At 35.7% G+C, this 24,078-nt stretch overlaps 1 protein-coding gene across 1 annotated transcript in view; it reads right to left on the reverse strand.

Moving 5' to 3' along the window:
* Window positions 1–179: 179 nt before the first annotated feature.
* LOC120983823 (receptor-type tyrosine-protein phosphatase beta-like) overlaps window positions 180–24,078 on the reverse strand; it is a gene marked incomplete at its 3' end in the record, with an annotated part of 37,135 nt that continues 13,236 nt past the window's right edge. Inside the window, exons 12-26 of the mRNA XM_040413238.1 lie at window positions 18,252–18,509; window positions 16,865–17,122; window positions 15,745–16,002; window positions 14,359–14,616; window positions 13,240–13,497; window positions 11,853–12,110; window positions 10,734–10,991; window positions 9,348–9,605; window positions 7,961–8,218; window positions 6,576–6,833; window positions 5,457–5,714; window positions 4,071–4,328; window positions 2,686–2,943; window positions 1,567–1,824; window positions 180–437 (exon numbers count right to left, since the gene is read on the reverse strand). Of these exons, the coding sequence (XP_040269172.1) occupies window positions 180–437; window positions 1,567–1,824; window positions 2,686–2,943; window positions 4,071–4,328; window positions 5,457–5,714; window positions 6,576–6,833; window positions 7,961–8,218; window positions 9,348–9,605; window positions 10,734–10,991; window positions 11,853–12,110; window positions 13,240–13,497; window positions 14,359–14,616; window positions 15,745–16,002; window positions 16,865–17,122; window positions 18,252–18,509 (3,870 nt within the window). The remainder of the gene's footprint in view (window positions 438–1,566; window positions 1,825–2,685; window positions 2,944–4,070; window positions 4,329–5,456; window positions 5,715–6,575; window positions 6,834–7,960; window positions 8,219–9,347; window positions 9,606–10,733; window positions 10,992–11,852; window positions 12,111–13,239; window positions 13,498–14,358; window positions 14,617–15,744; window positions 16,003–16,864; window positions 17,123–18,251; window positions 18,510–24,078) is intronic.

Here is a 24,078-nt window from a genome sequence, read left to right on the forward strand (position 1 = left end):
CCAAAAAAACTAAATAGTCTGGAACTTTAGAGGTTAAAAAACATTATCTTCAAACTTTGACTAGCATTTCAGCTTTTAATTTAGTAGTTTACGACTGCTCATTCACCGTGGGTACCCATCCTCTGAAAAAAAACACATATGGTAAGAGTATTGGCAATCTGAATATAAGAAATACTCACTTGTGTACACAAGCAGGTGTGAACTGTTTCCAGTGATATTATTTTCCCCAACAACTGCAGAGACCAGCAGTGTGTAATAATTTCCAGGTATCAGGCCGTCAATTGTATCAAAAGTTGTATTCACTGTCCTATTCAAGCTTGGTTCTCCCAGAATCTGGATTTCATAAAAACTTGCATTTCCATATGGTTTCCCCCACCTCAGAGATATGGACGTAGTGGAGATGATCCCTGCTGTCAAGTTCTTCACAACATCGGGTTCTATTATCAATAAAACATGGTATATTATTTCTAATACTGACATTTATATAGAAACTAACTTGGTGATAACATATTCTACCCACTAGTAAGAGGTCCATTGCTTAATAGCTTACAAAAAGGTTAGAAAAATCTGAACTAAGAGATCAATTAAAACAAATTAGGCATTTTTTTAAATGGAAATCATGTATGATTTAATTGGTATTTGGCCATGTTTTTTTTTTAGATATTGGGATTTAGTACATACCTAAATCTGAAATCCTAACATGGCATACATAAATTAGAAGTTCATTCTTAAAACATCTCTACAATATAGTAGCATAGTGCTAAGATACGTATACACATGGCTGATGTTGGTAAATTAAACTAAAGAGCACTTGTCAAAACCTTTAATTTCCCTTATTTTTTTAAAAAAATTGATATTTTTTTGTCACAATCAAATTTGCATTTTAGCGATCCATGTCATTTTATTTATTAATTAATGCGTTGGCCAGTTTAGAAGACCCATTTTAAATAGAACATTGGAAAATTTGGGGTTAATTAAAGGAAGGGGAGGGGCTTCTGTTTAAGATACACCTTGGATAACCAGCAGTAGTAAAGAGAAATTTTTCATTTTAAGGAACTTTCCTTTTTAAACATTTTCAAATCATTAATTGATTTAAATGTGTACCATACCATGCTCAATTTTAGCAGTAGAGGCCCTAACATCAAACGAAACACTTACTGCAAGGTTTTCCCTACAAATAACATTGGATCCGAGGAAGTCATTCAGGGGCTTACTTTATGGTCAGTTTCGTTTCAAGGGAATCACCTTATAGGGAATGTCCAAACCTCAGAACCCATTAAAGATGTTATGAAAATGACAGTAACTATTACTTTCTGAAAATATAATCAAAATGTGATAATCATTTTTGTCTGCCCTTTTTTTTATCACTTTTGTATAAACGCTGTCACCAAAAAAACTAAATAGTCTGGAACTTTAGAGGTTAAAAAACATTATCTTCAAACTTTGACTAGCATTTCAGCTTTTAATTTAGTAGTTTACGACTGCTCATTCACCGTGGGTACCCATCCTCTGAAAAAAAACACATATGGTAAGAGTATTGGCAATCTGAATATAAGAAATACTCACTTGTGTACACAAGCAGGTGTGAACTGTTTCCAGTGATATTATTTTCCCCAACAACTGCAGAGACCAGCAGTGTGTAATAATTTCCAGGTATCAGGCCGTCAATTGTATCAAAATTTGTATTTACTGTCCTATTCAAGCTTGGTTCTCCCAGAATCTGGATTTCATAAAAACTTGCATTTCCATATGGTTTCTCCCAGCTCAGAGATATGGATGTAGTGGTGATGATCCCTGCTGTCAAGTTCTTCACAACATCGGGTTCTATTATCAATAAAACATGGTATATTATTTCCATCACTGACATTTATATGGATAACCAGCAGTAGTAAATATGTTCACTTCTTTATTTTTCAAAGACACAGATTTTTTTTATGTAGCGTTGCAGGGATCATATTTGCAACAGTGATAAATGGAAGCATAGCCATTGTGCTGGTCACCATCAAATTAGCATTTCATCGGTCCCTGTAATTTTATTTACTAATGAATGTGTTGCCCAGTTTTAGAAGACCCATTTTAAAATGGAACATTGGAAAATTTGGGGTAATTAAGAGGGGACTTCTGTTAAAGATATTCCTTGGATAAAAAGCAATAGTAAAAAGAAACTATCTATTGGGAGGAACTATCCTTTTCAAACTTTTTCAAATGATTACTTGTTTAAAATGTGCACCATACTAAGATCAATTTCAGCAGTAGTGGCCCTGTTATCAAACTAAACACTTACTGACAGGTTTTCCCTACAGATAACATAAGATCCGACGATATATTCAGGGGCTTACTTTATGGTCAGTTTCGTTTTAAGGGACTATTCTCATAGGAAATGTCCAAAGCTCAGAACCCATTTCAATGCTATGAAAATGACAGTTATTTATCACTTTCTAAGAAATTAATTATAGTGTGACAATCAATATATCTGCACTTATTTTTGTCACTTTTGTATAAATGCTGTCGACGACAAAAAAAAATGTCGAAAATTGTAGAGGTTAAAAAAACCTTATCTTTAAACTTTGACTAACATTTTAGCTTCTAATATAGTAGTTTATGACGGCTGATTTAGCATGGGTACCCATCCTCTGAAAACACATACGGTAGAGTATTGGCAATGTGAATATAAGAAATACTCACTTGTGTACACAAGCAGTTGTGAAATGTTTCCAGTGATATTATTTTCCCCAACAACTGCAGAGACCAGCAGTGTGTAATAATTTCCAGGTATCAGGCCGTCAATTGTATCAAAAGTTGTATTCACTGTCCTATTCAAGCTTGGTTCTCCCAGAATCTGGATTTCATAAAAACTTGCATTTCCATATGGTTTCCCCCACCTCAGAGATATGGACGTAGTGGAGATGATCCCTGCTGTCAAGTTCTTCACAACATCGGGTTCTATTATCAATAAAACATGGTATATTATTTCTAATACTGACATTTATATAGAAACTAACTTGGTGATAACATATTCTACCCACTAGTAAGAGGTCCATTGCTTAATAGCTTACAAAAAGGTTAGAAAAATCTGAACTAAGAGATCAATTAAAACAAATTAGGCATTTTTTTAAATGGAAATCATGTATGATTTAATTGGTATTTGGCCATGTTTTTTTTTAGATATTGGGATTTAGTACATACCTAAATCTGAAATCCTAACATGGCATACATAAATTAGAAGTTCATTCTTAAAACATCTCTACAATATAGTAGCATAGTGCTAAGATACGTATACACATGGCTGATGTTGGTAAATTAAACTAAAGAGCACTTGTCAAAACCTTTAATTTCCCTTATTTTTTTTAAAAATTGATATTTTTTTGTCACAATCAAATTTGCATTTTAGCGATCCATGTCATTTTATTTATTAATTAATGCGTTGGCCAGTTTAGAAGACCCATTTTAAATAGAACATTGGAAAATTTGGGGTTAATTAAAGGAAGGGGAGGGGCTTCTGTTTAAGATACACCTTGGATAACCAGCAGTAGTAAAGAGAAATTTTTCATTTTAAGGAACTTTCCTTTTTAAACATTTTCAAATCATTAATTGATTTAAATGTGTACCATACCATGCTCAATTTTAGCAGTAGAGGCCCTAACATCAAACGAAACACTTACTGCAAGGTTTTCCCTACAAATAACATTGGATCCGAGGAAGTCATTCAGGGGCTTACTTTATGGTCAGTTTCGTTTCAAGGGAATCACCTTATAGGGAATGTCCAAACCTCAGAACCCATTAAAGATGTTATGAAAATGACAGTAACTATTACTTTCTGAAAATATAATCAAAATGTGACAACCATTTTTGTCTGCCCTTTTTTTTATCACTTTTGTATAAACGCTGTCACCAAAAAAACTAAATAGTCTGGAACTTTAGAGGTTAAAAAACATTATCTTCAAACTTTGACTAGCATTTCAGCTTTTAATTTAGTAGTTTACGACTGCTCATTCACCGTGGGTACCCATCCTCTGAAAAAAAACACATATGGTAAGAGTATTGGCAATCTGAATATAAGAAATACTCACTTGTGTACACAAGCAGGTGTGAACTGTTTCCAGTGATATTATTTTCCCCAACAACTGCAGAGACCAGCAGTGTGTAATAATTTCCAGGTATCAGGCCGTCAATTGTATCAAAAGTTGTATTCACTGTCCTATTCAAGCTTGGTTCTCCCAGAATCTGGATTTCATAAAAACTTGCATTTCCATATGGTTTCCCCCACCTCAGAGATATGGACGTAGTGGAGATGATCCCTGCTGTCAAGTTCTTCACAACATCGGGTTCTATTATCAATAAAACATGGTATATTATTTCTAATACTGACATTTATATAGAAACTAACTTGGTGATAACATATTCTACCCACTAGTAAGAGGTCCATTGCTTAATAGCTTACAAAAAGGTTAGAAAAATCTGAACTAAGAGATCAATTAAAACAAATTAGGCATTTTTTTAAATGGAAATCATGTATGATTTAATTGGTATTTGGCCATGTTTTTTTTTAGATATTGGGATTTAGTACATACCTAAATCTGAAATCCTAACATGGCATACATAAATTAGAAGTTCATTCTTAAAACATCTCTACAATATAGTAGCATAGTGCTAAGATACGTATACACATGGCTGATGTTGGTAAATTAAACTAAAGAGCACTTGTCAAAACCTTTAATTTCCCTTATTTTTTTTAAAAAATTGATATTTTTTTGTCACAATCAAATTTGCATTTTAGCGATCCATGTCATTTTATTTATTAATTAATGCGTTGGCCAGTTTAGAAGACCCATTTTAAATAGAACATTGGAAAATTTGGGGTTAATTAAAGGAAGGGGAGGGGCTTCTGTTTAAGATACACCTTGGATAACCAGCAGTAGTAAAGAGAAATTTTTCATTTTAAGGAACTTTCCTTTTTAAACATTTTCAAATCATTAATTGATTTAAATGTGTACCATACCATGCTCAATTTTAGCAGTAGAGGCCCTAACATCAAACGAAACACTTACTGCAAGGTTTTCCCTACAAATAACATTGGATCCGAGGAAGTCATTCAGGGGCTTACTTTATGGTCAGTTTCGTTTCAAGGGAATCACCTTATAGGGAATGTCCAAACCTCAGAACCCATTAAAGATGTTATGAAAATGACAGTAACTATTACTTTCTGAAAATATAATCAAAATGTGATAATCATTTTTGTCTGCCCTTTTTTTTATCACTTTTGTATAAACGCTGTCACCAAAAAAACTAAATAGTCTGGAACTTTAGAGGTTAAAAAACATTATCTTCAAACTTTGACTAGCATTTCAGCTTTTAATTTAGTAGTTTACGACTGCTCATTCACCGTGGGTACCCATCCTCTGAAAAAAAACACATATGGTAAGAGTATTGGCAATCTGAATATAAGAAATACTCACTTGTGTACACAAGCAGGTGTGAACTGTTTCCAGTGATATTATTTTCCCCAACAACTGCAGAGACCAGCAGTGTGTAATAATTTCCAGGTATCAGGCCGTCAATTGTATCAAAATTTGTATTTACTGTCCTATTCAAGCTTGGTTCTCCCAGAATCTGGATTTCATAAAAACTTGCATTTCCATATGGTTTCTCCCAGCTCAGAGATATGGATGTAGTGGTGATGATCCCTGCTGTCAAGTTCTTCACAACATCGGGTTCTATTATCAATAAAACATGGTATATTATTTCCATCACTGACATTTATATGGATAACCAGCAGTAGTAAATATGTTCACTTCTTTATTTTTCAAAGACACAGATTTTTTTTATGTAGCGTTGCAGGGATCATATTTGCAACAGTGATAAATGGAAGCATAGCCATTGTGCTGGTCACCATCAAATTAGCATTTCATCGGTCCCTGTAATTTTATTTACTAATGAATGTGTTGCCCAGTTTTAGAAGACCCATTTTAAAATGGAACATTGGAAAATTTGGGGTAATTAAGAGGGGACTTCTGTTAAAGATACCCCTTGGATAAAAAGCAATAGTAAAAAGAAACTATCTATTGGGAGGAACTATCCTTTTCAAAATTTTTCAAATGATTACTTGTTTAAAATGTGCACCATACTAAGATCAATTTCAGCAGTAGTGGCCCTGTTATCAAACTAAACACTTACTGACAGGTTTTCCCTACAGATAACATAAGATCCGACGATATATTCAGGGGCTTACTTTATGGTCAGTTTCGTTTTAAGGGACTATTCTCATAGGAAATGTCCAAAGCTCAGAACCCATTTCAATGCTATGAAAATGACAGTTATTTATCACTTTCTAAGAAATTAATTATAGTGTGACAATCAATATATCTGCACTTATTTTTGTCACTTTTGTATAAATGCTGTCGACGACAAAAAAAAATGTCGAAAATTGTAGAGGTTAAAAAAACCTTATCTTTAAACTTTGACTAACATTTTAGCTTCTAATATAGTAGTTTATGACGGCTGATTTAGCATGGGTACCCATCCTCTGAAAACACATACGGTAGAGTATTGGCAATGTGAATATAAGAAATACTCACTTGTGTACACAAGCAGTTGTGAAATGTTTCCAGTGATATTATTTTCCCCAACAACTGCAGAGACCAGCAGTGTGTAATAATTTCCAGGTATCAGGCCGTCAATTGTATCAAAAGTTGTATTCACTGTCCTATTCAAGCTTGGTTCTCCCAGAATCTGGATTTCATAAAAACTTGCATTTCCATATGGTTTCCCCCACCTCAGAGATATGGACGTAGTGGAGATGATCCCTGCTGTCAAGTTCTTCACAACATCGGGTTCTATTATCAATAAAACATGGTATATTATTTCTAATACTGACATTTATATAGAAACTAACTTGGTGATAACATATTCTACCCACTAGTAAGAGGTCCATTGCTTAATAGCTTACAAAAAGGTTAGAAAAATCTGAACTAAGAGATCAATTAAAACAAATTAGGCATTTTTTTAAATGGAAATCATGTATGATTTAATTGGTATTTGGCCATGTTTTCTTTTAGATATTGGGATTTAGTATTTACCTAAATCTGAAATCCTAACATGGCATACATAAATTAGAAGTTCATTCTTAAAACATCTCTACAATATAGTAGCATAGTGCTAAGATACGTATACACATGGCTGATGTTGGTAAATTAAACTAAAGAGCACTTGTCAAAACCTTTAATTTCCCTTATTTTTTTTAAAAATTGATATTTTTTTGTCACAATCAAATTTGCATTTTAGCGATCCATGTCATTTTATTTATTAATTAATGCGTTGGCCAGTTTAGAAGACCCATTTTAAATAGAACATTGGAAAATTTGGGGTTAATTAAAGGAAGGGGAGGGGCTTCTGTTTAAGATACACCTTGGATAACCAGCAGTAGTAAAGAGAAATTTTTCATTTTAAGGAACTTTCCTTTTTAAACATTTTCAAATCATTAATTGATTTAAATGTGTACCATACCATGCTCAATTTTAGCAGTAGAGGCCCTAACATCAAACGAAACACTTACTGCAAGGTTTTCCCTACAAATAACATTGGATCCGAGGAAGTCATTCAGGGGCTTACTTTATGGTCAGTTTCGTTTCAAGGGAATCACCTTATAGGGAATGTCCAAACCTCAGAACCCATTAAAGATGTTATGAAAATGACAGTAACTATTACTTTCTGAAAATATAATCAAAATGTGACAACAATTTTTGTCTGCCCTTTTTTTTATCACTTTTGTATAAACGCTGTCACCAAAAAAACTAAATAGTCTGGAACTTTAGAGGTTAAAAAACATTATCTTCAAACTTTGACTAGCATTTCAGCTTTTAATTTAGTAGTTTACGACTGCTCATTCACCGTGGGTACCCATCCTCTGAAAAAAAACACATATGGTAAGAGTATTGGCAATCTGAATATAAGAAATACTCACTTGTGTACACAAGCAGGTGTGAACTGTTTCCAGTGATATTATTTTCCCCAACAACTGCAGAGACCAGCAGTGTGTAATAATTTCCAGGTATCAGGCCGTCAATTGTATCAAAAGTTGTATTCACTGTCCTATTCAAGCTTGGTTCTCCCAGAATCTGGATTTCATAAAAACTTGCATTTCCATATGGTTTCCCCCACCTCAGAGATATGGACGTAGTGGAGATGATCCCTGCTGTCAAGTTCTTCACAACATCGGGTTCTATTATCAATAAAACATGGTATATTATTTCTAATACTGACATTTATATAGAAACTAACTTGGTGATAACATATTCTACCCACTAGTAAGAGGTCCATTGCTTAATAGCTTACAAAAAGGTTAGAAAAATCTGAACTAAGAGATCAATTAAAACAAATTAGGCATTTTTTTAAATGGAAATCATGTATGATTTAATTGGTATTTGGCCATGTTTTTTTTTAGATATTGGGATTTAGTACATACCTAAATCTGAAATCCTAACATGGCATACATAAATTAGAAGTTCATTCTTAAAACATCTCTACAATATAGTAGCATAGTGCTAAGATGCGTATACACATGGCTGATGTTGGTAAATTAAACTAAAGAGCACTTGTCAAAACCTTTAATTTCCCTTATTTTTTTTTAAAAATTGATATTTTTTTGTCACAATCAAATTTGCATTTTAGCGATCCATGTCATTTTATTTATTAATTAATGCGTTGGCCAGTTTAGAAGACCCATTTTAAATAGAACATTGGAAAATTTGGGGTTAATTAAAGGAAGGGGAGGGGCTTCTGTTTAAGATACACCTTGGATAACCAGCAGTAGTAAAGAGAAATTTTTCATTTTAAGGAACTTTCCTTTTTAAACATTTTCAAATCATTAATTGATTTAAATGTGTACCATACCATGCTCAATTTTAGCAGTAGAGGCCCTAACATCAAACGAAACACTTACTGCAAGGTTTTCCCTACAAATAACATTGGATCCGAGGAAGTCATTCAGGGGCTTACTTTATGGTCAGTTTCGTTTCAAGGGAATCACCTTATAGGGAATGTCCAAACCTCAGAACCCATTAAAGATGTTATGAAAATGACAGTAACTATTACTTTCTGAAAATATAATCAAAATGTGACAACAATTTTTGTCTGCCCTTTTTTTTTATCACTTTTGTATAAACGCTGTCACCAAAAAAACGAAATAGTCTGGAACTTTAGAGGTTAAAAAACATTATCTTCAAACTTTGACTAGCATTTCAGCTTTTAATTTAGTAGTTTACGACTGCTCATTCACCGTGGGTACCCATCCTCTGAAAAAAAACACATATGGTAAGAGTATTGGCAATCTGAATATAAGAAATACTCACTTGTGTACACAAGCAGGTGTGAACTGTTTCCAGTGATATTATTTTCCCCAACAACTGCAGAGACCAGCAGTGTGTAATAATTTCCAGGTATCAGGCCGTCAATTGTATCAAAAGTTGTATTCACTGTCCTATTCAAGCTTGGTTCTCCCAGAATCTGGATTTCATAAAAACTTGCATTTCCATATGGTTTCCCCCACCTCAGAGATATGGACGTAGTGGAGATGATCCCTGCTGTCAAGTTCTTCACAACATCGGGTTCTATTATCAATAAAACATGGTATATTATTTCTAATACTGACATTTATATAGAAACTAACTTGGTGATAACATATTCTACCCACTAGTAAGAGGTCCATTGCTTAATAGCTTACAAAAAGGTTAGAAAAATCAGAACTAAGAGATCAATTAAAACAAATTAGGCATTTTTTTAAATGGAAATCATGTATGATTTAATTGGTATTTGGCCATGTTTTCTTTTAGATATTGGGATTTAGTATTTACCTAAATCTGAAATCCTAACATGGCATACATAAATTAGAAGTTCATTCTTAAAACATCTCTACAATATAGTAACATAGTGCTAAGATACGTATACACATGGCTGATGTTGGTAAATTAAACTAAAGAGCACTTGTCAAAACCTTTAATTTCCCTTATTTTTTAAAAAAAATTGATATTTTTTTGTCACAATCAAATTTGCATTTTAGCGATCCATGTCATTTTATTTATTAATTAATGCGTTGGCCAGTTTAGAAGACCCATTTTAAATAGAACATTGGAAAATTTGGGGTTAATTAAAGGAAGGGGAGGGGCTTCTGTTTAAGATACACCTTGGATAACCAGCAGTAGTAAAGAGAAATTTTTCATTTTAAGGAACTTTCCTTTTTAAACATTTTCAAATCATTAATTGATTTAAATGTGTACCATACCATGCTCAATTTTAGCAGTAGAGGCCCTAACATCAAACGAAACACTTACTGCAAGGTTTTCCCTACAAATAACATTGGATCCGAGGAAGTCATTCAGGGGCTTACTTTATGGTCAGTTTCGTTTCAAGGGAATCACCTTATAGGGAATGTCCAAACCTCAGAACCCATTAAAGATGTTATGAAAATGACAGTAACTATTACTTTCTGAAAATATAATCAAAATGTGATAATCATTTTTGTCTGCCCTTTTTTTTATCACTTTTGTATAAACGCTGTCACCAAAAAAACTAAATAGTCTGGAACTTTAGAGGTTAAAAAACATTATCTTCAAACTTTGACTAGCATTTCAGCTTTTAATTTAGTAGTTTATGACTGCTCATTCACCGTGGGTACCCATCCTCTGAAAAAAAACACATATGGTAAGAGTATTGGCAATCTGAATATAAGAAATACTCACTTGTGTACACAAGCAGGTGTGAACTGTTTCCAGTGATATTATTTTCCCCAACAACTGCAGAGACCAGCAGTGTGTAATAATTTCCAGGTATCAGGCCGTCAATTGTATCAAAATTTGTATTTACTGTCCTATTCAAGCTTGGTTCTCCCAGAATCTGGATTTCATAAAAACTTGCATTTCCATATGGTTTCTCCCAGCTCAGAGATATGGATGTAGTGGTGATGATCCCTGCTGTCAAGTTCTTCACAACATCGGGTTCTATTATCAATAAAACATGGTATATTATTTCCATCACTGACATTTATATGGATAACCAGCAGTAGTAAATATGTTCACTTCTTTATTTTTCAAAGACACTGATTTTTTTTTATGTAGCGTTGCAGGGATCATATTTGCAACAGTGATAAATGGAAGCATAGCCATTGTGCTGGTCACCATCAAATTAGCATTTCATCGGTCCCTGTAATTTTATTTACTAATGAATGTGTTGCCCAGTTTTAGAAGACCCATTTTAAAATGGAACATTGGAAAATTTGGGGTAATTAAGAGGGGACTTCTGTTAAAGATACCCCTTGGATAAAAAGCAATAGTAAAAAGAAACTATCTATTGGGAGGAACTATCCTTTTCAAACTTTTTCAAATGATTACTTGTTTAAAATGTGCACCATACTAAGATCAATTTCAGCAGTAGTGGCCCTGTTATCAAACTAAACACTTACTGACAGGTTTTCCCTACAGATAACATTAGATCCGACGATATATTCAGGGGCTTACTTTATGGTCAGTTTCGTTTTAAGGGACTATTCTCATAGGAAATGTCCAAAGCTCAGAACCCATTTCAATGCTATGAAAATGACAGTTATTTATCACTTTCTAAGAAATTAATTATAGTGTGACAATCAATATATCTGCACTTATTTTTGTCACTTTTGTATAAATGCTGTTGACGACAAAAAAAATGTCGAAAATTGTAGAGGTTAAAAAAACCTTATCTTTAAACTTTGACTAACATTTTAGCTTCTAATATAGTAGTTTATGACGGCTGATTTAGCATGGGTACCCATCCTCTGAAAACACATACGGTAGAGTATTGGCAATGTGAATATAAGAAATACTCACTTGTGTACACAAGCAGTTGTGAAATGTTTCCAGTGATATTATTTTCCCCAACAACTGCAGAGACCAGCAGTGTGTAATAATTTCCAGGTATCAGGCCGTCAATTGTATCAAAAGTTGTATTCACTGTCCTATTCAAGCTTGGTTCTCCCAGAATCTGGATTTCATAAAAACTTGCATTTCCATATGGTTTCCCCCACCTCAGAGATATGGACGTAGTGGAGATGATCCCTGCTGTCAAGTTCTTCACAACATCGGGTTCTATTATCAATAAAACATGGTATATTATTTCTAATACTGACATTTATATAGAAACTAACTTGGTGATAACATATTCTACCCACTAGTAAGAGGTCCATTGCTTAATAGCTTACAAAAAGGTTAGAAAAATCAGAACTAAGAGATCAATTAAAACAAATTAGGCATTTTTTTAAATGGAAATCATGTATGATTTAATTGGTATTTGGCCATGTTTTCTTTTAGATATTGGGATTTAGTATTTACCTAAATCTGAAATCCTAACATGGCATACATAAATTAGAAGTTCATTCTTAAAACATCTCTACAATATAGTAACATAGTGCTAAGATACGTATACACATGGCTGATGTTGGTAAATTAAACTAAAGAGCACTTGTCAAAACCTTTAATTTCCCTTATTTTTTTTAAAAAATTGATATTTTTTTGTCACAATCAAATTTGCATTTTAGCGATCCATGTCATTTTATTTATTAATTAATGCGTTGGCCAGTTTAGAAGACCCATTTTAAATAGAACATTGGAAAATTTGGGGTTAATTAAAGGAAGGGGAGGGGCTTCTGTTTAAGATACACCTTGGATAACCAGCAGTAGTAAAGAGAAATTTTTCATTTTAAGGAACTTTCCTTTTTAAACATTTTCAAATCATTAATTGATTTAAATGTGTACCATACCATGCTCAATTTTAGCAGTAGAGGCCCTAACATCAAACGAAACACTTACTGCAAGGTTTTCCCTACAAATAACATTGGATCCGAGGAAGTCATTCAGGGGCTTACTTTATGGTCAGTTTCGTTTCAAGGGAATCACCTTATAGGGAATGTCCAAACCTCAGAACCCATTAAAGATGTTATGAAAATGACAGTAACTATTACTTTCTGAAAATATAATCAAAATGTGATAATCATTTTTGTCTGCCCTTTTTTTTATCACTTTTGTATAAACGCTGTCACCAAAAAAACTAAATAGTCTGGAACTTTAGAGGTTAAAAAACATTATCTTCAAACTTTGACTAGCATTTCAGCTTTTAATTTAGTAGTTTATGACTGCTCATTCACCGTGGGTACCCATCCTCTGAAAAAAAAACACATATGGTAAGAGTATTGGCAATCTGAATATAAGAAATACTCACTTGTGTACACAAGCAGGTGTGAACTGTTTCCAGTGATATTATTTTCCCCAACAACTGCAGAGACCAGCAGTGTGTAATAATTTCCAGGTATCAGGCCGTCAATTGTATCAAAATTTGTATTTACTGTCCTATTCAAGCTTGGTTCTCCCAGAATCTGGATTTCATAAAAACTTGCATTTCCATATGGTTTCTCCCAGCTCAGAGATATGGATGTAGTGGTGATGATCCCTGCTGTCAAGTTCTTCACAACATCGGGTTCTATTATCAATAAAACATGGTATATTATTTCCATCACTGACATTTATATGGATAACCAGCAGTAGTAAATATGTTCACTTCTTTATTTTTCAAAGACACTGATTTTTTTTTATGTAGCGTTGCAGGGATCATATTTGCAACAGTGATAAATGGAAGCATAGCCATTGTGCTGGTCACCATCAAATTAGCATTTCATCGGTCCCTGTAATTTTATTTACTAATGAATGTGTTGCCCAGTTTTAGAAGACCCATTTTAAAATGGAACATTGGAAAATTTGGGGTAATTAAGAGGGGACTTCTGTTAAAGATACCCCTTGGATAAAAAGAAATAGTAAAAAGAAACTATCTATTGGGAGGAACTATCCTTTTCAAACTTTTTCAAATGATTACTTGTTTAAAATGTGCACCATACTAAGATCAATTTCAGCAGTAGTGGCCCTGTTATCAAACTAAACACTTACTGACAGGTTTTCCCTACAGATAACATTAGATCCGACGATATATTCAGGGGCTTACTTTATGGTCAGTTTCGTTTTAAGGGACTATTCTCATAGGAAATGTCCAAAGCTCAGAACCCATTTCAATGCTATGAAAATGACAGTTATTTATCACTTTCTAAGAAATTAATTATAGTGTGACAATCAATATATCTGCACTTATTTTTGTCACTTTTGTATAAATGCTGTCGACGACAAAAAAAATGTCGAAAATTGTAGAGGTTAAAAAAACCTTATCTTTAAACTTTGACTAACATTTTAGCTTCTAATATAGTAGTTTATGACGGCTGATTTAGCATGGGTACCCATCCTCTGAAAACACATACGGTAGAGTATTGGCAATGTGAATATAAGAAATACTCACTTGTGTACACAAGCAGTTGTGAAATGTTTCCAGTGATATTATTTTCCCCAACAACTGCAGAGACCAGCAGTGTGTAATAATTTCCAGGTATCAGGCCGTCAATTGTATCAAAAGTTGTATTCACTGTCCTATTCAAGCTTGGTTCTCCCAGAATCTGGATTTCATAAAAACTTGCATTTCCATATGGTTTCCCCCACCTCAGAGATATGGACGTAGTGGAGATGATCCCTGCTGTCAAGTTCTTCACAACATCGGGTTCTATTATCAATAAAACATGGTATATTATTTCTAATACTGACATTTATATAGAAACTAACTTGGTGATAACATATTCTACCCACTAGTAAGAGGTCCATTGCTTAATAGCTTACAAAAAGGTTAGAAAAATCAGAACTAAGAGATCAATTAAAACAAATTAGGCATTTTTTTAAATGGAAATCATGTATGATTTAATTGGTATTTGGCCATGTTTTCTTTTAGATATTGGGATTTAGTATTTACCTAAATCTGAAATCCTAACATGGCATACATAAATTAGAAGTTCATTCTTAAAACATCTCTACAATATAGTAGCATAGTGCTAAGATACGTATACACATGGCTGATGTTGGTAAATTAAACTAAAGAGCACTTGTCAAAACCTTTAATTTCCCTTATTTTTTTTTAAAAATTGATATTTTTTTGTCACAATCAAATTAGCATTTTAGCGATCCATGTCATTTTATTTATTAATTAATGCGTTGGCCAGTTTAGAAGACCCATTTTAAATAGAACATTGGAAAATTTGGGGTTAATTAAAGGAAGGGGAGGGGCTTCTGTTTAAGATACACCTTGGATAACCAGCAGTAGTAAAGAGAAATTTTTCATTTTAAGGAACTTTCCTTTTTAAACATTTTCAAATCATTAATTGATTTAAATGTGTACCATACCATGCTCAATTTTAGCAGTAGAGGCCCTAACATCAAACGAAACACTTACTGCAAGGTTTTCCCTACAAATAACATTGGATCCGAGGAAGTCATTCAGGGGCTTACTTTATGGTCAGTTTCGTTTCAAGGGAATCACCTTATAGGGAATGTCCAAACCTCAGAACCCATTAAAGATGTTATGAAAATGACAGTAACTATTACTTTCTGAAAATATAATCAAAATGTGATAATCATTTTTGTCTGCCCTTTTTTTTATCACTTTTGTATAAACGCTGTCACCAAAAAAACTAAATAGTCTGGAACTTTAGAGGTTAAAAAACATTATCTTCAAACTTTGACTAGCATTTCAGCTTTTAATTTAGTAGTTTACGACTGCTCATTCGCCGTGGGTACCCATCCTCTGAAAAAAAACACATATGGTAAGAGTATTGGCAATCTGAATATAAGAAATACTCACTTGTGTACACAAGCAGGTGTGAACTGTTTCCAGTGATATTATTTTCCCCAACAACTGCAGAGACCTGCAGTGTGTAATAATTTCCAGGTATCAGGCCGTCAATTGTATCAAAATTTGTATTTACTGTCCTATTCAAGCTTGGTTCTCCCAGAATCTGGATTTCATAAAAACTTGCATTTCCATATGGTTTCTCCCAGCTCAGAGATATGGATGTAGTGGTGATGATCCCTGCTGTCAAGTTCTTCACAACATCGGGTTCTATTATCAATAAAACATGGTATATTATTTCCATCACTGACATTTATATGGATAACCAGCAGTAGTAAATATGTTCACTTCTTTATTTTTCAAAGACACTGATTTTTTTTTATGTAGCGTTGCAGGGATCATATTTGCAACAGTGATAAATGGAAGCATAGCCATTGTGCTGGTCACCATCAAATTAGCATTTCATCGGTCCCTGTAATTTTATTTACTAATGAATGTGTTGCCCAGTTTTAGAAGACCCATTTTAAAATGGAACATTGGAAAATTTGGGGTAATTAAGAGGGGACTTCTGTTAAAGATACCCCTTGGATAAAAAGCAATAGTAAAAAGAAACTATCTATTGGGAGGAACTATCCTTTTCAAACTTTTTCAAATGATTACTTGTTTAAAATGTGCACCATACTAAGATCAATTTCAGCAGTAGTGGCCCTGTTATCAAACTAAACACTTACTGACAGGTTTTCCCTACAGATAACATTAGATCCGACGATATATTCAGGGGCTTACTTTATGGTCAGTTTCGTTTTAAGGGACTATTCTCATAGGAAATGTCCAAAGCTCAGAACCCATTTCAATGCTATGAAAATGACAGTTATTTATCACTTTCTAAGAAATTAATTATAGTGTGACAATCAATATATCTGCACTTATTTTTGTCACTTTTGTATAAATGCTGTCGACGACAAAAAAAAATGTCGAAAATTGTAGAGGTTAAAAAAACCTTATCTTTAAACTTTGACTAACATTTTAGCTTCTAATATAGTAGTTTATGACGGCTGATTTAGCATGGGTACCCATCCTCTGAAAACACATACGGTAGAGTATTGGCAATGTAAATATAAGAAATACTCACTTGTGTACACAAGCAGTTGTGAAATGTTTCCAGTGATATTATTTTCCCCAACAACTGCAGAGACCAGCAGTGTGTAATAATTTCCAGGTATCAGGCCGTCAATTGTATCAAAAGTTGTATTCACTGTCCTATTCAAGCTTGGTTCTCCCAGAATCTGGATTTCATAAAAACTTGCATTTCCATATGGTTTCCCCCACCTCAGAGATATGGACGTAGTGAAGATGATCCCTGCTGTCAAGTTCTTCACAACATCGGGTTCTATTATCAATAAAACATGGTATATTATTTCTAATACTGACATTTATATAGAAACTAACTTGGTGATAACATATTCTACCCACTAGTAAGAGGTCCATTGCTTAATAGCTTACAAAAAGAAGGTTAGAAAAATCTGAACTAAGAGATCAATTAAAACAAATTAGGCATTTTTTTAAATGGAAATCATGTATGATTTAATTGGTATTTGGCCATGTTTTCTTTTAGATATTGGGATTTAGTATTTACCTAAATCTAAAATCCTAACATGGCATACATAAATTAGAAGTTCATTCTTAAAACATCTCTACAATATAGTAGCATAGTGCTAAGATACGTATACACATGGCTGATGTTGGTAAATTAAACTAAAGAGCACTTGTCAAAACCTTTAATTTCCCTCTTTTTTTATTTTTTATTGATATTTTTTTGTCACAATCAAATTAGCATTTTAGCGATCCATGTCATTTTATTTATTAATTAATGCGTTGGCCAGTTTAGAAGACCCATTTTATATAGAACATTGGAAAATTTGGGGTTAATTAAAGGAAGGGGAGGGGCTTCTGTTTAAGATACACCTTGGATAACCAGCAGTAGTAAAGAGAAATTTTTCATTTTAAGGAACTTTCCTTTTTAAACATTTTCAAATCATTAATTGATTTAAATGTGTACCATACCATGCTCAATTTTAGCAGTAGAGGCCCTAACATCAAACGAAACACTTACTGCAAGGTTTTCCCTACAAATAACATTGGATCCGAGGAAGTCATTCAGGGGCTTACTTTATGGTCAGTTTCGTTTCAAGGGAATCACCTTATAGGGAATGTCCAAACCTCAGAACCCATTAAAGATGTTATGAAAATGACAGTAACTATTACTTTCTGAAAATAATCAAAATGTGATAATCATTTTTGTCTGCCCTTTTTTTTATCACTTTTGTATAAACGCTGTCACCAAAAAAACTAAATAGTCTGGAACTTTAGAGGTTAAAAAACATTATCTTCAAACTTTGACTAGCATTTCAGCTTTTAATTTAGTAGTTTACGACTGCTCATTCGCCGTGGGTACCCATCCTCTGAAAAAAAACACATATGGTAAGAGTATTGGCAATCTGAATATAAGAAATACTCACTTGTGTACACAAGCAGGTGTGAACTGTTTCCAGTGATATTATTTTCCCCAACAACTGCAGAGACCTGCAGTGTGTAATAATTTCCAGGTATCAGGCCGTCAATTGTATCAAAATTTGTATTTACTGTCCTATTCAAGCTTGGTTCTCCCAGAATCTGGATTTCATAAAAACTTGCATTTCCATATGGTTTCTCCCAGCTCAGAGATATGGATGTAGTGGTGATGATCCCTGCTGTCAAGTTCTTCACAACATCGGGTTCTATTATCAATAAAACATGGTATATTATTTCCATCACTGACATTTATATGGATAACCAGCAGTAGTAAATATGTTCACTTCTTTATTTTTCAAAGACACTGATTTTTTTTTATGTAGCGTTGCAGGGATCATATTTGCAACAGTGATAAATGGAAGCATAGCCATTGTGCTGGTCACCATCAAATTAGCATTTCATCGGTCCCTGTAATTTTATTTACTAATGAATGTGTTGCCCAGTTTTAGAAGACCCATTTTAAAATGGAACATTGGAAAATTTGGGGTAATTAAGAGGGGACTTCTGTTAACCTCCTCAGGACCGCCGTACGCAGGATTGCGTCTTTGCGGCGGCCCTGCTCTTCTGGGTGGACGCGCCGGCGCGTCCTCTCGCGAGACGCGAGATTTCCTGTGAACGCGCGCACATAGGCGCGCGCGTTCACAGGAACGGAAGGTAAGAGAGTGGATCTCCAGCCTGCCAGCAGCGATCGTTCGCTGGCAGGCTGGAGATGTGTTTTTTTTAACCCCTAACAGGTATATTAGACGCTGTTTTGATAACAGCGTCTAATATACCTGCTACCTGGTCCTCTGGTGGTCCCCTTTGTTTGGATCGACCACCAGAGGACATAGGTAGCTCAGTAAATATGTTGCACCAAGCACCACTACACTACACCCCCCCCTGTCACTTATTAACCCCTTATTCACCCTTGATCACCCCTGATCACCCCATATAGACTCCCTGATCACCCCCCTGTCATTGATTACCCCCCTGTCATTGATCAACCCCCTGTAAAGCTCCATTCAGATGTCCGCATGATTTTTATGGATCCACTGATAGATGGATCGGATCTGCAAAACGCATACGGACGTCTGAATGAAGCCTTACAGGGGCGTGATCAATGACTGTGGTGATCACCCCATATAGACTCCCTGATCACCCCCCTGTCATTGATTACACCCCTGTCATTGATCAACCCCCTGTAAAGCTTCATTCAGATGTCCGCATGATTTTTACGGATCCACTGATAAATGGATCGGATCCGCAAAACGCATACGGACGTCTGAATGAAGCCTTACAGGGGCGTGATCAATGACTGTGGTTATCACCCCATATAGACTCCCTGATCACCCCCCTGTCATTGATTACACCCCTGTCATTGATCAACCCCCTGTAAAGCTCCATTCAGATGTCCGCATGATTTTTACGGATCCACTGATAGATGGATCGGATCCGCAAAACGCATACGGACGTCTGAATGAAGCCTTACAGGGGCGTGATCAATGACTGTGGTGATCACCCCATATAGACTCCCTGATCACCCCCCTGTCATTGATTACACCCCTGTCATTGATCAACCCCCTGTAAAGCTTCATTCAGATGTCCGCATGATTTTTACGGATCCACTGATAAATGGATCGGATCCGCAAAACGCATACGGACGTCTGAATGAAGCCTTACAGGGGCGTGATCAATGACTGTGGTTATCACCCCATATAGACTCCCTGATCACCCCCCTGTCATTGATTACACCCCTGTCATTGATCAACCCCCTGTAAAGCTCCATTCAGATGTCCGCATGATTTTTACGGATCCACTGATAAATGGATCGGATCCGCAAAACGCATACGGGCGTCTGAATGAAGCCTTACAGGGGCGTGATCAATGACTGTGGTGATCACCCCATATAGACTCCCTGATCACCCCCCTGTCATTGATTACACCCCTGTCATTGATCAACCCCTTGTAAAGCTCCATTCAGATGTCCGCATGATTTTTACGGATCCACTGATAAATGGATCGTATCCGCAAAACGCATACGGACGTCTGAATGAAGCCTTACAGGGGCGTGATCAATGACTGTGGTTATCACCCCATATAGACTCCCTGATCACCCCCCTGTCATTGATTACACCCCTGTCATTGATCAACCCCCTGTAAAGCTCCATTCAGATGTCCGCATGATTTTTACGGATCCACTGATAAATGGATCGGATCCGCAAAACGCATACGGGCGTCTGAATGAAGCCTTACAGGGGCGTGATCAATGACTGTGGTGATCACCCCATATAGACTCCCTGATCACCCCCCTGTCATTGATTACACCCCTGTCATTGATCAACCCCCTGTAAAGCTCCATTCAGATGTCCGCATGATTTTTACGGATCCACTGATAAATGGATCAGATCCGCAAAACGCATACGGACGTCTGAATAAAGCCTTACAGGGGCGTGATCAATGACTGTGGTTATCACCCCATATAGACTCCCTGATCACCCCCCCTGTCATTGATTACACCCCTGTCATTGATCAACCCCCTGTAAAGCTCCATTCAGATGTCCGCATGATTTTTACGGATCCACTGATAGATGGATCGGATCCGCAAAACACATACAGGCGTCTCCCTGGAGCCTTCCAGGGGGGGTGATCACCCCATATAGACTCCCTGATCATCCCCCTGTCATTGATCACCCCCCCCTGTCATTGATCACCCCCCCCTGTCATGCTGCATTCAGATGTCCGTATGATTTTTACGGATCCACGGATACATGGATCGGATCCGCAAAACACATACGGACATCTGAATGGAGCCTTATAGGGGGGTGATCAATGACAGGGGGGTGATCACCCCATATAGACTCTCTGATCACCCCCCTGTCATTGATCACCCCCCTGTCATTGATCACCCCTCTGTAAGGCTCCATTCAGACATTTTTTTGGCCCAAGTTAGCGGAAATTATTATTTTTTTCTTACAAAGTCTCATATTCCACTAACTTGTGTCAAAAAATAAAATCTCACATGAACTCACCATACCCCTCACGGAATCCAAATGCGTAAAATTTTTTAGACATTTATATTCCAGACATCTTCTCACGCTTTAGGGCCCCTAGAATGCCAGGGCAGTATAAATACCCCACATGTGACCCCATTTCGGAAAGAAGACACCCCAAGGTATTCCGTGAGGGGCATATTGAGTCCATGAAAGATTGAAATTTTTGTCCCAAGTTAGCGGAAAGGGAGACTTTGTGAGAAAAAAAGATAAAATATCAATTTCTGCTAACTTGTGCCAAAAAAAAAAATATTTCTATGAACTCGTCATGCCCCTCATTGAATACCTTGGGATGTCTTCTTTCCAAAATGGGGTCACATGTGGGGTATTTATACTGCCCTGGCATTCTAGGGGTCCTAAAGCGTGAGAAGAAGTCTGGGATCCAAATGTCTAAAAATGCCCTCATAAAATGAATGTGGGCCCCTTTGCGCATCTAGGCTGCAAAAAAGTGTCACACATGTGGTATCGCCGTACTCAGGAGAAGTTGGGGAATGTGTTTTGGGGTGTCATTTTACATATACCCATGCTGGGTGAGAGAAATATCTTGGTCAAATGCCAACTTTGTATAAAAAAATGGGAAAAGTTGTCTTTTGCCGAGATATTTCTTTCACCCAGCATGGGTATATGTAAAAAGACACCCCAAAACACATTGCCCAACTTCTCCCGAGTACGGCGATACCACATGTGTGACACTTTTTTGCAGCCTAGGTGGGCAAAGGGGCCCACATTCCAAAGAGCACCTTTAGGATTTCACTGGTCATTTACCTACTTACCACACATTAGAGCCCCTGGAAAATGCCATGGCAGTATAACTACCCCACAAGTGACCCCATTTTGGAAAGAAGACACCCCAAGGTATTCCGTGAGGGGCATGGCGAGTTCATAGAATTTTTTATTTTTCGTCACAAGTTAGTGGAAAATGCTGATTTATTTATTTATTTTTTTTTTTCATACAAAGTCTCATATTCCACTAACTTGTGACAAAAAATAAAAACTTCCATGAACTCACTATGCCCATCAGCGAATACCTTGGGGTCTCTTCTTTCCAAAATGGGGTCACTTGTGGGGTAGTTATACTGCCCTGGCATTCTAGGGGCCCAAATGTGTGGTAAGGAGTTTGAAATCAAATTCTGTAAAAAATGACGAGTGAAATCCGAAAGGTGCTCTTTGGAATATGGGCCCTTTTGCCCACCTAGGCTGCAAAAAAGTGTCACACATCTGGTATCTCCGTACTCAGGAGAAGTTGGGGAATGTGTTTTGGGGTGTCATTTTACATATACCCATGCTGGGTGAGATAAATATCTTGGTCAAAAGCCAACTTTGTATAAAAAAATGGGAAAAGTTGTCTTTTGCCAAGATATTTCTCTCACCCAGCATGGGTATATGTAAAATGACACCCCAAAACACATTCCCCAACTTCTCCTGAGTACAGAGATACCAGATGTGTGACACTTTTTTGCAGCCTAGGTGGGCAAAGGGGCCCATATTCCAAAGAGCACCTTTCGGATTTCACAGGTCATTTTTTACAGAATTTGATTTCAAACTCCTTACCACACATTAGGGCCCCTAGAATGCCAGGGCAGTATAACTACCCCACAAGTGACCCCATTTTGGAAAGAAGAGACTCCAAGGTATTTCGTGAAGGGCATAGTGAGTTCATAGACCTTTTTATTTTTTGTCACAAGTTAGTGGAATATGAGACTTTGTAAGAAAAAAAATAAAAATAAAAAAATCATCATTTTCCGCTAACTTGTGACAAAAAATAAAAAGTTCTATGAACTCACTATGCCCATCAGCGAATACCTTAGGGTGTGTACTTTCCAAAATGGGGTCATTTGTGGGGTGTTTGTACTGTCTGGCCATTGTAGAACCTCAGGAAACATGACAGGTGCTCAGAAAGTCAGAGCTGCTTCAAAAAGCGGAAATTCACATTTTTGTACCATAGTTTGTAAACGCTATAACTTTTACCCAAACCATTTTTTTTTTACCCAAACATTTTTTTTTTATCAAAGACATGTAGAACAATAAATTTAGAGCAAAATTTCTATATGGATCTCGTTTTTTTTTGCAAAATTTTACAACTGAAAGTGAAAAATGTCATTTTTTTGCAAAAAAATCGTTAAATTTCGATTAATAACAAAAAAAGTAAAAATGTCAGCAGCAATGAAATACCACCAAATGAAAGCTCTATTAGTGAGAAGAAAAGGAGGTAAAATTCATTTGGGTGGTAAGTTGCATGACCGAGCAATAAACGGTGAAAGTAGTGTAGGTCAGAAGTGTAAAAAGTGGCCTGGTCTTTCAGGGTGTTTAAGCACTGAGGGCTGAGGTGGTTAAAGATACCCCTTGGATAAAAAGCAATAGTAAAAAGAAACTATCTATTGGGAGGAACTATCCTTTTCAAACTTTTTCAAATGATTACTTGTTTAAAATGTGCACCATACTAAGATCAATTTCAGCAGTAGTGGCCCTGTTATCAAACTAAACACTTACTGACAGGTTTTCCCTACAGATAACATTAGATCCGACGATATATTCAGGGGCTTACTTTATGGTCAGTTTCGTTTTAAGGGACTATTCTCATAGGAAATGTCCAAAGCTCAGAACCCATTTCAATGCTATGAAAATGACAGTTATTTATCACTTTCTAAGAAATTAATTATAGTGTGACAATCAATATATCTGCACTTATTTTTGTCACTTTTGTATAAATGCTGTCGACGACAAAAAAAAATGTCGAAAATTGTAG

This window comes from Bufo bufo, unplaced genomic scaffold, assembly GCF_905171765.1.
Source record: "Bufo bufo unplaced genomic scaffold, aBufBuf1.1, whole genome shotgun sequence".
Lineage (NCBI taxonomy): Eukaryota > Metazoa > Chordata > Amphibia > Anura > Bufonidae > Bufo > Bufo bufo.